The 15,566-nt window shown below is 35.9% G+C and overlaps 1 protein-coding gene and 1 long non-coding RNA gene across 28 annotated transcripts in view; one reads left to right on the forward strand and one right to left on the reverse strand.

The window, feature by feature from the left end:
- LOC117972866 (neurobeachin-like) overlaps positions 1-15,566 on the forward strand; it is a 355,091-nt gene that overhangs the window by 172,261 nt on the left and 167,264 nt on the right. For 23 of the 27 annotated variants that reach the window (XM_059028569.1, XM_059028575.1, XM_059028571.1 and 20 more), the window contains 4 exons: positions 3,173-3,280; positions 4,131-4,299; positions 7,662-8,103; positions 14,637-14,791. In XM_059028569.1, the coding sequence (XP_058884552.1) occupies positions 3,173-3,280; positions 4,131-4,299; positions 7,662-8,103; positions 14,637-14,791 (874 nt within the window). The remainder of the gene's footprint in view (positions 1-3,172; positions 3,281-4,130; positions 4,300-7,661; positions 8,104-14,636; positions 14,792-15,566) is intronic. The other 4 variants (XM_059028572.1, XM_059028587.1, XM_059028584.1 and 1 more) reach the window with 1 other exon arrangement.
- The window catches only part of LOC131737727 (uncharacterized), a 56,553-nt gene that overhangs the window by 28,578 nt on the left and 12,409 nt on the right, over positions 1-15,566 (reverse strand). The gene's annotated exons all lie outside the window — the stretch shown is intronic.

Here is a 15,566-nt window from a genome sequence, read left to right on the forward strand (position 1 = left end):
TTACAATGCAAGATTAATAATACAGTATAGTTTACAGTACGTGCAAATAATGCTACTAAAATACAATATTTACTAGGATTACAACAAGTTATATCTACAATGTCATATTAGTAGTGCCATAGTGCAAGGATAGTGCATCAGCTGCGGATCCACTGATGTGATGCTGAGGTCAGGCAAGTCCCGGCATAGTAGGAGGAGTAAGTGCAGTCTAAACAGGTTTTACTCCAGTTCGGCTGTTAAATGAATTTTCTCCACTAGCCAACAGAGGAATGAAAACAGTAGCCCATCATAGTTTATTATAATATACTTAGCTGTTACACACTGCCAGTGTATGTTTAAAAATGCACTGTGTACAATATTAATGTAGCATTTCGATTTCAAGACCACGTCACTAACATACTTTGCATAAAATATTTTCTAAACAGTTTGCTCAACTTAAATAAATGACTAACAAAATAATTATATACTGACCATACAGACGAAACAAGGGTGAACAAGTTTGCCTGCACTGGATAAAATATGAGCATACAAGCGTGCAGTGTCTTCTGGGAATAGTAGTTTATCTGGTACATGCTGAAAGGTGTTTCCAGTCAGCAGAAATACAGAGGAAAACTACAACCCATAATCCACGCATGTCAACAACACTGGCTTTGCTTTTTTACTTTGGTTTAATGAGATTAAACAGTCAAGGGATTGTCCACGCTATCAACCCGCGACACAGTTTATTTTTTGTCTACTGACCCAGATTTTTTTATAATTTTTATACTGTTATGATCAATTTTCTTTTTTTTTTCTGGTCTGAATCTCCTTCAACCACTCATAATCGCGCATACTCAGTAAAGCAGTGCTTCAGCAGGGGGCGGGAGGGTTTGAGTTGCTCCTCCAATTAAAACCAGGAATCAGACTATGTCATCTGCCATTGCTAGTACTGTGGTTAATAGCAGATAGGCTTTGTAACGAAACCTTGCCTCCTCTGAGGAGCCAGAACTGCTGTTACTATATAAATGATGATTCCTGGGTTTAGGTTAATGTCATTTATATAATATATATAATTTTTATTTTGTTTTCACTTTTATATTTTGAGGAGGCACTGCTGCCCTTGCCTCCTCGATGGAGCCTCCACTGTTAAGATCCCTTTGTTTACATTACATGTACATGTAGTTAGTAGTTTCATGCAAGTTTTGTGAAGTCAATAGGAGTTCATTAAAGACTGGAGTAAACTCTTTGAAAATAGGGCCCATAGCTAAGGCCCTGTGAAATTCACGGCATAATTAAAACGACAGGACTAACCTGCAATTCAGACCTAAACCTCCAGATGTCCGTGTAGCCACTCCACCTGGTGTCTAAACTCTCCTGAATTGCAACGCATGGTAAGGGACTAGTGGATCTTATACAGTGGTTTAAAAGCTGTAACATTAGAGTTCAAACATATAATAAAATTGCAGAATTAATAAATACATACCGAGCACTGGCACAAGAGTTGCACAGCACAGATGCCAGTATAAATCAACAGTGTGTTAAAACTTTCCACACAGTTTATGAAAATTTGATGAGCTACTAAACCCTGATCAAAGCATTTTGTTGATTCTATGATATATATAAGGAAACAGTAGTGGAATTTCTTTGACCGAATTTTTTAGAAATGCAGAAGAACTATTTCCCAAATTAGCAAGAAAGGTTAAAAGATATTTCTCAGTTGTTCCCACTTCTGTGAATGTTGAAAGAAGTGTTTCTTCATATGGACACATGTTCACAGAGCAACGTCAATCCACGAAAGAAGTTTAACAGAAAAATATAATGAATAAAAACTGAGAATGGATTTTTGTCTTTCATGCAAATATAAGTAATACTTATGGTCCCCTTATGATCAATCTTTTATTTTACATTATATTCGAAGAATAAAACAAAACCAATAATAAAAATAAAAAAGACACCCTATATATGTTACATAATCTATGAAATGCGCAGATTCCAGTAAATTGTTATAGTAACTATACTGTTGAGGGATCAGTACCAGAAACAGGAAATCCATTCAAAAATATATCTCCCCTTCTGTTGACGAGTTACATATTTGTGCCGGTGAGATCCAGATATGAAGAAAATGCTTTTTTTTTTATTTTATTTTTTTAAACAAATGATTTGTGTAAAAGTGTACTGGTAAATTAAAACTATAAATAATGTATTTATACTTATGACTTCTCTGAAATAATATTGAAAAGCAGTTTCCTTTAAACATCCTGTTAAACATATTCACAGGGATGTAAGGGTTAAATAAATGTCAGTAGCCATCTACAGAGTTCTGTATATTAATCTGCTAATACGTACTGTAGTAATGGGATGAGCAATTCACATGGTTAATGTAATGGGGTGATTGTTTAATGAGTGCTCATTACGTGGCTTACTGTGGAGGCTATATCGACATCTTGTGGCAAGAGGACTAAATTACAGGTTAAAAAACCAAGTTGTGAAAAAACACAGGGCCCTACCCATAGTGTTTAAAGATAAATGCATGCATGCATACGTACACTCATACATAAATTGTATTGTTGAAAAAGTAATAAGAAACAAGAAGAAATTGTTGTGTTATTTAAAAGCATAAATAGATAGATACATACAGTCTACCACTTATTGCATTTTGTTTTTGGTGCCCTCTAATGGTAAGCTAAAAAATGTGCAATTTTATATTTAAAACATTTTAAAAGGGAAATTAACTCATGTTAATCTTACCTGAATTCCAAGGGCTTTCCCCTATCTTGGTAGCCCCACACACATCATTTTACAAATTAGTAAAATTGATTTCTTCATCCCAGAATCCTGGCATAATACATGCTTTAACTCCTGGGGGTGTCCATTTTAAGTGTCTAAGTTTGGTTCATTTTAAAGTTGCAACAGGAAATTAAAACACCAGATGACTAGAGTTGTGTTTAAAAATAATTAAATCATCTTTAGTTGGAATTTGTTGTAGTTTATTTCATCATTGATTGCATAAACTATATTCCTGAGTGATATGTGATAATAACAAAAGTTGTGTGTGTGTATATATATATATATATATATATATATATATATATATATATATATATATATATATATATATATATATATATATATAAAACAACAAAGATTGTGAAAATGTGGGTTTGAAAGATATGCTGTATATGTTTTGCTTTAGACTACCATAGAGAATGTCCCCAGTAACCTTTCTCCTATCAAGGACCCCGACAGACTGCTTCAGGATGTGGACATTAACCGTCTCCGGGCAGTAGTCTTCCGTGACGTGGTGAGTCTTCACGAATGTGTGCTTGACCTGAGCTATTCCAGTATTGCATTGTAAACAGCCTTTTCGTTCTCCCAGCCAATCTTCATGGGTCAAAATGTACTTTGTGCCCAGCACTGTGTAATAGAAGCTAAAGCATTTAGTGATTTGATAATCAGGCTCTGAATATGCTGCCAAAATGTCATTCTCGTAATACAATGGTATATCAAATATTTTTTTAAATGTTTGTACATGATTTACGGAGTATCATTGTGAGGTAAAAGAAGCATTTAACTATATAAGGCTAGTACAGTGCAGCTATTTAAAACAATCCAGTAGTTATAGATGGTTGGCAATAGAAGATTACATTACATTTCATCGTGTAGGTTGATTTAATTCAATTCTGCCTCAATCTGTGATTTGAAATCTTTCTTTTAAAACTGTAGTTGCATGTCTAGTAAGAATGTTTGTTAACATATTGAATTACATACCGCTTTGTAGTCCATATACTAAACAAAAAAACTGACAAATTGAAAAATGTGACGTTTTGAAATCTAACATGAAATACTGTACTATTATGGCTTCAGGTAGACCTGTGATATCATTTTGTAGTTGTAGATTGTAGATTACATGATGTTAAATAAAATATCTAAATTATGTTCATAAAGGTTTTTTTGTTTGTTTGTTTTGTTTTGTTTTTTAATTCTGTGTCAATCATAAAATTATAGCTGTTGCAAAACTTTTGGCCATAGCTGCATATATATATATATATATATATATATATATATATATATATATAGTACCGTAATAACGTCCCCAGCTGTCATTTAAAATTAGAACTGATGCAGTAGTTGTTTTATGTCTCTGCTTGCAGGATGACAGTAAGCAGGCTCAGTTTCTAGCACTGGCAGTCGTCTACTTTATTTCTGTATTGATGGTATCAAAGTATCGGGACATCCTAGAACCGCAGAGGGAGACAGCCAGGTCTGGGAGCCAGTCTACGAGGAATATTCGTCAAGAAATCAACTCGCCAACAAGTACAGGTTCATATACATATATACAAATATATATTATTAAACTCAAGAGGATGCCCTTTCCTTTTTCAAAATGATTGTGACCGGCTGACTAAACCAGGGTCTTTTGTTAAATACCCTCTTTTATCAGGGTCATTCCCTCGAAAAATATGTCATATAGTTGAAATAAAATATTTGATCTGCATTTTGAAAAGGGGGAAATTGAAATACCTCTTTTGTGAAAGATATAATGACAAAAATCTCTTTATCAAAACATTTTTTTGTGGGGGGGGGGGGGGGGGTGAAAAGAATGTCAGAATTTCTAATGTAATTGTTATACGTCGTCTTCTACAAGACTACAGACTACAAAAAGAAACCAATTATGAATCCGAGAATGTGTGTGTATGTGTCTGTCTTAAAATGTATGCTTTTAGTTTTTCTTTATTTTGTCTTTTTAAATTTAGTAGTTATTAATTTAAAAAAATATGTTTTTAGTATGAAGTGTCGAGTCAGATTAACTTAATAGAGCCAAGCACCACTGTTTTTAAAAACCATTGCATTCAAACCAAAAAACAAAAGTTGAAAACTTTAATGAGAAAAACCATAACAATGACAACACTATTGAAGAAACCAAGTGATGCTGAATGTGACTGTCTATTTCAAGCCAAGCATGCCGGCAGGGAGCCTTTATGCTGTTTACAGCCACGATCTGTCACTGCTGATTAGCCTGACATTAGACCACAGAACAATAAGATCATAGAACAGATAGGGAAGTAAAGCAGCAAACCCCTCATAAATCGGAGTAAAACCATCATTTTTTGGACAGTGTGGCAGATGAGGTCACAGCCAGAATGTCTCTGGCGAACTAAAGTCCTTATTTTCTATTTCCAAACCTGCACTGGCTGATCTAATTAGCTGCAGATGATGAATGCTAATAAAGCACCGAGGTATCTGGGAAGCAACTACAGTAGCTGGTACTGGTTGGGAAGAAGGGTCGCTACAAGGCCTGGTAAAATGGTCTGCTTTTGTTAAAAGACAAGACTCGGTGCTCAGGAGGACAGACAAGCATTGTTATATTCATTGAATTAGCTTCATCCTTCGGACACTAATGATATCAACTGATGTTTTATTATTTATTCATTTGCTGGTACTTGTAAAGCACTAACAGGAAATATTGGATTTAAATGTGTGTTTTTCTTTTACTAGAAGTGCAGGGAGGTAAATAATGTCTTTATTACGCAGATGTCTGGTTCTACAGTTTCAAGAACTACTTAACTTAATGTAATTGAGGATACATCAATGGGTAATAGGCCCCGATCAATGTGAATTTAGGTGGAATTTCTTTGGGTCTTTCTTTAAGTCAGATCGTTAAATGTTATTTTGGACATCTAGCATTGATTCAGTGAGAACCTCACTATAAACACAATTATAGAAGCTAATGCTGGTCATCTGAATAGTTGACTACTTTTAGTCCTGAAAATAATGCATTTTTTGAAAGCCTTAATGATATTAAGATCCATTTATCACAGCCTATTATCAGAGGTTTAATCACAACAATATGCACCATTTTTGTTAAGGGAAGGTCGTTATGTAACAACATTTATTGCATTGAAAAAAAAAAGTATGCTGCCCAATTCTATTTTCAAAGTAAACTGCACAAAAACTGACTTACATTGTAACTCTGTGGCAAGTCAACAGTAACGTGTTTGCTTCAGTCCCTCCCTAATATATTGGACTTGCCACTGAAAACAATACATAAGTCGAATACATTGAATAAGCCTTCTAGTCAAATGTTTGTCATTGTCATTGTCATTTAAGGTTCTTTTAGTATTTCTTAATTCATCACTATAGAGTGTTTAACAGTTATGAACAAAGTATTCCATAGAACTATTTTCTCTTATTTTAAATAACAATAGTACACTTAAAATACAATCTACAAAACATAACTTTCTCTCTTTTTTATAATATAAAAATGTAATTGAAAGGCAAAAGCCTAGACTTATAATTATTTGTATGAATAGAAACCAAACATCAATGTGTATTGTAAAAATAAAGCACTCTGGTTTCTGTACTGTCATTTTTACCTTGGACGCAATACAAAAAGTCCTTTGTTTTATATATATAGATATATAATATATCAGCTGTATCAGCTTTTTCAACCCAGTGCTTACACAGCTTTACTAAGGGGGTACCGACACATCTCAGCTCTCTAATTCTTCCATCCCTTCTCATCTTTGTACACTACCAGCTTTAGTGACCCTGTGTGAGTGCATTAAGTACATGGGGGATTGAGACATTTCTCAATGTTTTCAAGGCATAGCTTGTGCATAGCTGAACACATCAGGGCAGGGCGCTTGTAGGCTGACCCTGAGCAAAAGAAGGTCTATTCCCAGCTCTGCCTGCTAGACCAAAATTCAAATTTTGCCTGGAGAAGTGTCAATAGTTTTCTGTTTTCTATTACTAAATGACAGAGGACACTGTCCTAAAGGAACTGCAATTCTGGTCTTTCGGACTGCTGAGAAAAATAGGGGCACCACTTTATACAGTGCTTGAAGGGCACTTGCTGTAAAATGGATTATGTGTCTCACTAACATGGCAGGGCCCAATTATGTGTCACTTGATGGAGCAGCCTCTGAAGGGGTTGTGCTAATGCTTTATACAACAGTGAAAGAGTTGTCGCACTGCAAACAGAAATTCTTTCAGCATTAAGGAATTTTACAGAAGGACTACTCTAGGATAACTGATACTGAAAAATAAATAAAAATGCATGTGTATATTAGTTTACACATCTGCTGTTTTGAGTAGTGTTGTTGTTCCTACACTACTAGATCAGTCTGCAGTTCTGTGTGGATTTATCTTTCCTAGACCTGTCTACAGGTCGCTGTGCTGATAGAAATGTGATAAATATGTATCTGTACATATGGTTTTAAAGACCCAAATGGTGAGCTGCCATTTTACAATAGCCTTAGAGTGAGATACTGTACAATTGAGCATACATTTGAATTGTGTTGTATCAATCTTTTTTAACCAGGTATATTGTATAATAAAATAGGAATGTGTGTTGCATTTCCATGTGTATGTAAGCAGCTAATACATATAATAGACATTGACAAACATTTTAAAATCCCTAAATTTCACCAGGAAATCCCAATAGACTGTTATTCATAATAGAGGAAGATCTTCAAATGTTCTCCAAATTAAAAGGTACTGTGCTTGTCTTGGTGAGAGGGAAGTTTTGGGTACAAAATGTCAGATAGAACTTGTATCCACCCACAGGGCTAGCTTAATGTTTTTGTTTAAAACACAACAACTTACTTTTGCTTTGTATCTGTGTTTCGTGAATCCAGTAATTGAATTGTATTGTTCTTATTCTTATTGTATTTTTTTTTCAGAAAACCCTACCGCTTTCTCTGAGAGCATTAAAGAGAAAGAAACCCCGAGTCCTTTCGAGGACCTTCACATAGAGAGCTCCCTCCCACACACAGACTCAGGGATTGGGGAGGAGCAGGTCTCTAACATACTGAATGGCTCAGACCTAGAGACCAGCGCAGGCCCTGATGCCATGAGTGAGCTCATCTCTACCTTATCCTCCGAGGTAAAGAAGTCACAGGAAAGCCTCCCGGAAAGCCCAAGCGAAATGCTCAAGCCAGCCTGCTCCATATCGAGCATCAGCCACGGAAACAAGGGGATCAACGTGAGGGAAATCCTAAAGAGCCTGGTGGCTGCACCTGTGGAAGGTGCAGAGTCTGGGCCTGAACCGTTGCCCTACCCAGATCCAGCTGTAAAAAGAGAAGCACAGGCTATTCTACCCATGCAGTTTCACTCCTTTGACAGGTAATGAGACCAGCAAACAAGCTTACAGCTAAAATGTTATTTAACACACTGTTTATCAAGCCTTTTCATTTTAAACATTACAAAACTAGCAACAAACAACTCAAAAGATTAATACAATTACAACAGTTGCCACCTAAGTTGTTTTGTAACAATACTGATTTTGGTGGAGATTCCACACTGGAGTAAACAGGGACGTTGGTCGCTAAGTTCAGTCTAGTATCTATGCATCACACTCCTAGTTCCTATCTTTTCCCCTTCAGCTTGTCAGCTTCTTTAAGATTAGGTTAGCGTACCAGGTACTGATATCTTCCATTTTAGTACTGTACCACTTAGCCATTCGTAATCAAAATTAAAATATAAAAATAAGAATTCCGAATGAAGCCCGCTTCATCTGATAATCATCAGAAATATCTTTGTCACAAAAAATGATGTCTTGATAGCTATAACATGCTGTGCTAAATTCAAATCAGCTTGTTGCTATTGTGGCCTATTCAGTACAGTCGGTATTCCTGGCGTACAGTATTGGAAAACAACATTTAATAGTAATGATTCATGTTATAAGCAACATGTGTAGGTAGTGCTAATTTATTCTTTCTCAATTGGTAATATGAACTGTAGTGTTTTAAAAGCAGCTCTGCCAAAATATATTCTCTTCATCCATTAAAGGTCCAGTATTTAAAAATAAAGTTTGTAATAATTTGCAAATTAACAGTTATCTTGGTAAGTTTATATTCCTATTAAAATCCATTACTACTTGCATTAATCTGTTTTTCTGGAGTCCAGAGGTGAGCAGATATACCAACAACAAATATCCTAACTAAAATTTACTACTGGTTAACCGTGGTCTCTGTCCAAATTATTTTTATTTAATGTGTAAAATGTCTATGAGGTGTTTTTGAGAGTTACATGATACTAAGTAACCATGTTTAGTACTGTACATGTTATACATCACACCGTTTCAAATTGTCCAGCTGATACCCCCAATCTAAAACTGGCACACTGTTAACACCCATCCAAGCACATTCTAGTGATGCCACTGATCAACTGTATCATTGAAATGCAGATAAACCTTTTAACCTACTCAACTACAGTACCTAATGGTTTGTACCGATCATCTAGGCGTCATTATTTTGGAAAAGAGGGCAGTTTGGATAAGGTGTGAAAAATTATTGTAATGTTATATGTACTTGATCAGATCTATGCATTGTACTAGGCCCATCTCAAAATGTATAGCCACTTTAAATGGCACAGTTCATTATTTACAGTTAGTCAGCTGTTTCGCTTGTAATAATGTCAGCACATATATTAGCAAAATGGAATTAAAGCTGCAGTCTCTTGTATATTTAAGCTGTCACATTTAATTGACATCCATGTTTCCTTTACAACATTCAGAGTTGAGCAATGAAAAATGGCAGCAATATTATTTTTCTGGCCTGGCACAGCCACTAAAAGGTACAAGAGGTTTTCAGTACTATATTATATTATGCACTTTGAAGCTTCTCCATTGGCAAACAAGCAAGGTAACAATAGAAATAAACACTATTCAGCTGTTATAGATATATGTTGTGCCTCTTCATACATTTCACCTTACCCTTACTGCTAGTTACGCTTTGAAAAAATGAAATCACTTCAAGTCAAAATGGATTAATTACTGACCTCATAGCACTGTGATACCTTAATAGGATTAGCAGAAGCAGCACAAAGCAGGCATTTTCTATCATGCTTTTATTGAAATACATTTTTTGTGATTTGGTTCAAGTAAAAGAGGCTTTTAAATTCAAATATCTTCGAGGGAAGCTGCCCCAAAAGAAAGATGCCCCCACACTAATGTATATGTTTATTCACTTTCGTGATCATTGTTTCCTGTGCCTATGTGAATTCTTTAAACTCAAGGCTCTAGAAGAGATGGTAGATCAGATCTGGATTGCAAGAACAATGCTTGCTCCGTCTTTAATGTATGCTGCAAGTGGAGTACTTTTGAACGTGAATGATGAGGTGATATTGATGAAAGGAGGAGATTAAGGTCTCGAGGGCGTTGATGACAGATTAAACAGAAGCGGCCCTCTGCCACACAGAGCCCAGGCCTGTCGCCTTCACCGCTCAAACCCATAATGGGAGGTGGCAGCCTGAAATGAGTTGCCACGGCAAAGTGTATTATTTTTGAAATGCTTTCACACAAATCAGCAAGCGCCGCATTCAACTTTGTTTTATGCTTTAATGTCATCAGGAGGCACAAATTGGTGTGTCTAATTGTTTGCCACCTGCCAGCGAAATGAGCTGCCAGTCCGGACAGAGGCCTTCGATTGTCTGTCAGTCGTTCAATGGATTGGGAGTGACAACATCAAAAATTTCCCTTCAAACTCTGAAGCTTTGAGCTGCCTTCCTGAGACCCCTCTCTCTAGTGTTTCAGGACAAGCGCATTTTTCAATTAGTGTTCAATATAATGCTGCCTCTTGCCTCATCTGTCCTTGAGTGATTGCACTATGACCGACCGAAATGGATTTTTTTTTTTTCATTTTGGACAGCTGCACATAAAATGCAATAGTATCTCTTCACATTTGGATTATAAAGTCTTTTACAAGAAAACAATATGCCGGTGCAAAGAAAACTGAGGAAATAATAAAAAACAGAATAGGCGACGCGTATTGTATTGAAAACGATTTACAGAAGATCATTAATAAACCCCACAAATAAATACAGGTTTTACTTAATAATTATTATATTTGCAGTATGTGGTTAATGCTATTATTTAAGAAATTATTGATATGTTATCTGCTGTAAAACAAAATCTAAACAAAGACTAGTAATAGGTATTAATATTTGATATGTTTGTGCATTACGTGGGCTACCATGATATCACGCTTCATTAATGATAAATAATTTATACTGCAAATAAAGATCTCTAAATTAGTTATGAGTTAATAGTAAAGCAGGTCTTAATATAAAGTGTTGCTGATGTGTGTAATATAAATAGCTGGTCTTCACTTGTAAAGCATTTTGGAGGTTAAGAATCCTGATCTGTGATAATATAAATAACTTGCTTCTCTTATTGAGGCTATTGGGGCTGTAGTGAAGAAATTAATAGAAAGAGGGCAACAGAAGACTAAAGCTCAAACATTACCTTCTGAGCAGTGGATAGTCTTCCACTGGAGACGATGGGATATATTTACAGTCAATAAGATATTGACTAAGACTGAGGAAACTTAATATTTTATACAGTCTGCATTGTCATCAGAGCTCAAAGCTGAAGAATATCTCAGAGGTACGTAAATATTTCAGGTCAGCCAGTCATTCTACTCTTTGAACATCTCTTAAAGTGGCGTGTCAGACGAGATTACAAATCTAACATCTCTAACATTCTGACATATCCCACTTGTCTGCCAGTTTTATAAGTGTATTGCAACCTCTCGGTTTATCAAAAATGTGCTTTCAGGTTGGTCTTCCAGATGGTCCATAAAAACATGGTAGTACTGGGGAGTATAGAAACAATAAAAGTGCAGGAGGAAGGACACCATTGACCTGCTAGCTGTAAGAACAGAACCAAGGCCAGAAGAGTTGTTTATTGTGGCTGTCACATGGCAAAAAGCTACCGATTGAGAGTAAAGAAGTCCAGTTTTCAGTCTGATTAACAGATACCTGTGCAGATGCAGTATTGAAGCTTTGCACTTTACCATGTAAGTCATGTGAAGATTATCGGCCAATGCAAGGCCCTGTGCCTGTAAATACTTTGGCCCAGATCTGCACCCTTTTTTCCTCCCAGGAAAGTGCACTGCACTATAGCTTTGTATGAGCGATCCACCACAGTATTTTATTTTTCACATTATAAATGAAAACAACATCTTTGAAAATATGAGTAATGTCTAGGGGTTCACATAACTTTTAACATTAGGTTTTCACGTGATTACCAGCAGAAATGATTTGTTACTCACCAAAATTAGGGGTCATCACCCAGCTCCACCCTCTCCTCCGACAGTTCAAACAATTGGGATGGCAGTGTCAGAGACCACAACAATAGTTTCTGAATGTTTAAGTAGGTTTCGGATTGCTGGTTATTACAATTTTTAACAAATCATCATGCATTCTCTATTTATTTCAATATCCTACCACTATATTTCCGCCCTGAGGATTCAAAATGCAAAAACACAACAGTATTTATATAAGGATATAACTGAGGGCAAAAATATATTCTTTTAAGTAAAATGGTTAAGTTAATGTATTTTTGTTAAACTCACATTTAAGTGTACCATCTTTCAAACATTGACACCTCCTCTCGCCCCCGCTCAGTTTGGGAAACGAAGCGTCAACTCCCCATAACTCCCTCCCTCTTCTCTGAATGGACGGCTTAATATAATCCCTGCTATCATTGGTTGTTTCAAGCACCCATTAAAAGAACATTATTGATCTTATGAACTAGAGTGATTCCACCTATCACTCCTCCATTTAAAAAAAAAAAAAAAACTTGAAGCAGCCAAGATAGAGCTAGCAGGGAGTGATTTTAGTTAAATTGGAACCCTCCTGGAGATAGTTGACAGAGCCCAGAAACCCTGAGTCTCTGTGAAAAATCCAGAGGTTAGGCAGGTATGGCGCACCTTGCAAGCATGAGCACCCTCACTGCCTTTATGAAAAATGCTTTCCTGTTAATTGTACTGCCTTTGCGTCTTAAAAAACAATATGGAAGTCCACATTTTTCTTTATTGGTTCACATGCGTACCTGCGTACCAGTTATGTGAACCCCCGGTAATGTCTACCAATGCCAACGTTTGGTACACACGGCTGTACTCCATAATTCTCTATAATAATGGTTCTTTTTACCACAAAAATAGAACTGTTTCACTGCCAAATTGTGTTAACCTCTGGCCAGGTCAAAGACCATGCATTTGTTACAAGCTGTATTTTATGATCCTGTCTATCAAAATGCATAATATTCGTTACAACCTTGAACTTTTTGTCAATACTTCATACATATTTCTTACAATTTACACCCGCTACTCATTTTTTCATAAATCCAGACTTCATGTTTACCAACCAGTCTATCTTAGATGCCATTCCACCTAAATTATGCCTCCAGGGATGTTGTTTTTTTATTATTTTGTTCACAAAAACACTGTATTCTATTTTTGTATTTTAATTATATGTATTATTCATCTACAAAAGGGTTGTCTGGTAAAAGAAATAGCATCGTTAAATAATAAAATGAGTATTTAGACAGCAGATTTTTTTTTTTTTTAAGCAAGTAACTATATTCTCCTTAGTGCTTTTTTCCCCTATTTTGTCAGGACCCTACTTAGAACCATTCATTTACTCTTTGTTTTTTGTGAAATATATTTACCAAGAAATAATGTTTAAAATACTTTATTCATATGCCAAACATTGGTGCCAGAATTGAAATAACATCTGACAGAAGTGTTATTAAATCATCCCAGGACTGCAGTCAAGAGGGTGCTGTAATCTATCACAGAGATTCATTTCAGGTGACACTGAAATATAATCTGCCTCTCCTCGAACACTTACACTCCAGAACAAATATGATTTGCTGAGAAGGGAGTTTGTTTTCTTTGGTCCCTGGAAGACCTCTAGGTAATGAGGTGTATGTTAGCCAAACCTAATCCCATTCCAATCTAAATACAGAAGACGTGTACAGTTTGTCATGGCTCATAGTTACAGTGTTTTACAGAGCTTCATGGTCATCAATTAAATGTTAACAGTCAGTTTCAAGGAGCAGTTTGGGAGTTCATTTTTATTTTTTTTACATATATTATAAGTGCATTTCAGAACATATTACACTTTTTAACAGTAATGCTCTTGAACCAACAGTAACATTTTGGTGTTGAAAGAATATACATGATATTAACTACTTATAAATACTTAACTACTTAACTAATTATAAATAGCTTCATTTATTTATGCATTTGACTGTGGCCAGGGAAAAAATAGAATAACAATTTGAGAGAAAGAAAAACACTGTCTGTAAGGAATAATAAAAACAAAATAATAAATTATTAATGAGCTTTTTACATTGTTATACTTTTGGTGAAAGGCAAAGGGTCTGTTTTCTGAATCTGTCTCTCATATGTCTTCTGAAAAACCTCTTGTGTGAAAACGGTCAGAAGAAACAACCTGCTGCAGCTCTGAACAGTGTTAAACCAGCTCCATTTATTTGTTCAGGCTTAAAATAACAAAGCAGGGCAAGTAGAAGGAATGTATAAGGAAATCCATCTGGGATGTTTACATTTCCTCCAGTTATTTCTCAGATGAGGAATAAAGTCACATGCGGGTTGAGGTTTCTTGAAAACATTTTTACATAGATATGAATTGCCAATGGTTAACATATCTATACAAACAATATGTTTTGAAAAAAATAAAAAACACAAAAGGTATTGCAAAAGATGAAAATGTTTAGTTCTGTGCAGATTTACTGCTATCTGTCTACATCACTTATCTCTAAATGTGCTTCTGATTGTTCAATCCTGAAACAGATTGGTCTCCCACGCTCTGATTACTAATGGTGTTGACTGTGTTGTTTGCCCATGCAGGAGTGTAGTTGTGCCAGTGAAGAAACCCCCACCTGGCAGCCTGGCAGTGAACACGGTTGGTGCAGCCAGCGCGGCAGGAGGTCTTGCTTCTGGAAGCACACCGAATATATTTGCTGCAGCATCAGCGACACCAAAAAGCATGATCAACACAACAGGTGAGTCACGTTTAGCAATACCTCTTTACATTACAGAACCGTGCGCCCCCTGCTGTGCCACCATGAAAATGGTAACTTATTACCTCTTTTTCCTTTTTCTTGTATTTTATAGTTCCCTATCAAGTACAAAATGTAACCATTAACCATACGGTAGTGGTTACATTTCTGTTTCAGGGAACCAGGATTATGATAATAATCTAACGTTACATTTGGAATATGCAAATATTTTAAAAAGTTGCTGTTGCTTCCTGGTTCTTCATGTGTTGTAGTTTAAACTCACTCCAATGGTCTATCTGCAGTCAGACCTTGGGCCGGACAAAATCAAACCCCGATCGCTATTGCGAACGGCCAATCGCTATTGCGAACGGCCAATCGCTATTGCGAAAGGCTGATCGCTATACCAAAACCAAAACTAGCCATTTCCAGTCCTCGAAAAGGGGCGGAGAGAAGTTTCGCAGTAGGAGGGACCACCGAAAGTAACATGAAAACAGCTGTTGACCAATCCCCAGCCGGTATTTATAACCTTTTGAAGGGGTAGAAGCAAGGCAGTAACATGCGAAAAGGCAGGCGAAGACTGCCAGGGCAGGAAAAAAAAAAAAAAAAATCTGTGTTGTACTACTGTTTCGTTTGAATATCAGTGAATGCTATTACATACAACTACTACTAGTAGTAATAATAATAAAAATATTATTATTATTATTAATAATAATAATAATAATAATAATAATAATAATAATAATAATAATAATAATAATCTGCTTTTATTTTTATTGTG

This window comes from Acipenser ruthenus, chromosome 8 (assembly GCF_902713425.1).
Source record: "Acipenser ruthenus chromosome 8, fAciRut3.2 maternal haplotype, whole genome shotgun sequence".
NCBI lineage: Eukaryota > Metazoa > Chordata > Actinopteri > Acipenseriformes > Acipenseridae > Acipenser > Acipenser ruthenus.